Genomic DNA, 2000 nt, shown 5'->3' with positions numbered 1-2000 from the left:
ATGCTGTCTTCCTCACTCTGAAGCCCGGACGCATTTGTGCACACAAGAGCTGGGGTGCAGGCCACAGGTGGGGGTGAGGGGTGAGAGGAGCCGCCAGGGCAGAGCGGGAGCAGGACAGGCGGATGGACTGAAACCCACCGCCGAGGGGGCAGCGGGGACAGAGCAGGGGTCTGCTGCGCCTGGGCCCCTCCCTGGCCGGGTGGACCCGTGCTGCCGTGGCGGGGACAGCTGGCCAGCGCCACGGGGAGGCCCTGAAGTCCTGAGCAGTTCCGTTTGCCCGTCTTTTCACTACTCTGAACTGTAACTGTTTTGCTGGTAATTTTAATCTAAAGGCATTCTTTTTCATTTGTTTACTTCCCTACTGTTATCTTCTAAAATATTCCCTCAGACGCCTTCCCTCCAGTAAGCGTCCATTATGTGCTGTCACAGACACAAACTAATGAGCAGGAACATGCCCCCCCGCGGAGATCCTTGTATGCAGGGCTCCTCTCCAAGAACTTCTAAGAGGCTGTAGTTTCACGCTGGGGATTCCTTTTGGCTCCAGATGAGCTGGAAGAACAGAACCGTGTACCTCGGGAATCTCTGGGTCAGCGTGTGCAATTCTGCGGGCTACTGCCGGGCCGGGCCCCGCCCGACTGCTGTGTCATCGCCCGCCCGTCAGTGCTGCGGAGTCCGCAGCGAGCGCGTGGGAGCTGAGTGCCGGGAGGGTATTTCCCGCTCACCATCTCAGTTTCGAACATTTGCTGTACTTTGATTGGCGATGATAAACGGTCACACACCGAGACTCCACCTTCTTCATCGACAACGTCTTACGACCGCATCGATTTATGCGACTCACCGCAAGGCCGAGGGGTCGGCCTCAGCCCAGCGCTGGGGTGCAGGTAGCTGGGAGGCCTGGGGGCCACGCGGTGTGGCTGACCCCCCCGGTTAATCTCTTCTGATAGTGCCTGAGTGGAGTCACGGGCCGGGCACGGGCGGACACCTGGCTAGGCCGGAAGGCTCGCCAAGAGGCTCCAGGCTTCTTGCCAACGACTCCCGGGGCTACTGCCCACCAACAGCCCTTTCCCTCGCCCCAGAAACACGCCTCAGAAACCCAGCCATCAACGCGCACCAACAGGGCACAGAAGCCGGACTGGAGCCTGGAGCCACAGGTCCTCTGAAGGCCCCAGTGAGCAGTCACCAAGAGGAGAGGAAATATGCAAGAGCCCCACTGACCACCGTCGCCCCCGGCGCTCAGCCTCGAGGCCCCTTCCCTCAGCATAACCCGAGGCGACCACCGGCCTAGCCTCCATCTGCACGCCCATCACGGATGGAAACAGAGTACCCAGAACACAGTCCCGTCAACAGAAGTGAAGTGGACAGCAGCGGCGGAAAGGGCCTCGCGGGCAGGGGCAGGACGCAGGTCTTCCCGCTCCAGGGCGGCCAAGGGGCAGGTGCCCACGCCACGCCACGCCCGACCCCATGGGTCAGTCAGCACCAGCGAGACCCGAGCAGACAGGGCCCACGGCTCCTCACAGGCCACCTCCGGGCCGTGACCGAGCCCCACGCGAGCGTCGCGAGCCGGCCGGGCCGTGCCCACCTTCTCCCAGCTGAGGAAGGCGCGCAGACAGTTCAGGACCTCGCCGTCGGCACGCCGCCTGGCGACCAGCTGCATGGCCGTGTTGACCACCGACTGGGAGTCGAAGACGTCCTGCCACATGTTCGCGATGAACAAGGTCAGCTTCTCGGACTCCGGGACACCTGCGACAGAAAACCGGGCGACAGACCTTGATGTGCGGCCGAGCCCACAAATTCCACCAAGGACAAGCTGGCACGAGCGCCAAGGTGCCGGCAAGGCTGCCAGGGCAGAAGGGGGCCGGGGAGGCCGGCCTCAGGCACCTCAGAGTCTACTTCTCCGCCGCTGCCGCCCGCCGGGTCTCTCCAGCAGCCCCTTGGGCCAGGAGAAGCCTCAACAGGCAGCTGTGCGGCGCAGGCTGCTCCCTGGCCAGCCCGCAGGGCGC

The 2000-nt window shown here is 63.6% G+C and overlaps 1 protein-coding gene across 1 annotated transcript in view; it reads right to left on the bottom strand.

Annotated features, from left to right (window-relative positions):
- Nucleotides 1-163: 163 nt before the first annotated feature.
- Nucleotides 164-2000, bottom strand: part of ICE1 (interactor of little elongation complex ELL subunit 1) — a 16522-nt gene continuing 14685 nt past the window's right edge. Inside the window, exon 13 of the mRNA XM_012721736.1 lies at nt 164-1740. Within this exon, the coding sequence (XP_012577190.1) occupies nt 1304-1740 (437 nt within the window). The 3' untranslated portion in view covers nt 164-1303. The remainder of the gene's footprint in view (nt 1741-2000) is intronic.

The sequence above is a fragment of the Condylura cristata genome, unplaced genomic scaffold (assembly GCF_000260355.1).
Source record: "Condylura cristata isolate star-nosed mole 26May11 unplaced genomic scaffold, ConCri1.0 scaffold00007, whole genome shotgun sequence".
NCBI classification, from domain to species: Eukaryota; Metazoa; Chordata; class Mammalia; order Eulipotyphla; family Talpidae; genus Condylura; species Condylura cristata.
Note: the sequence above shows the minus strand (reverse complement) of the source record. Positions and strands in the feature narration are given on the sequence as shown.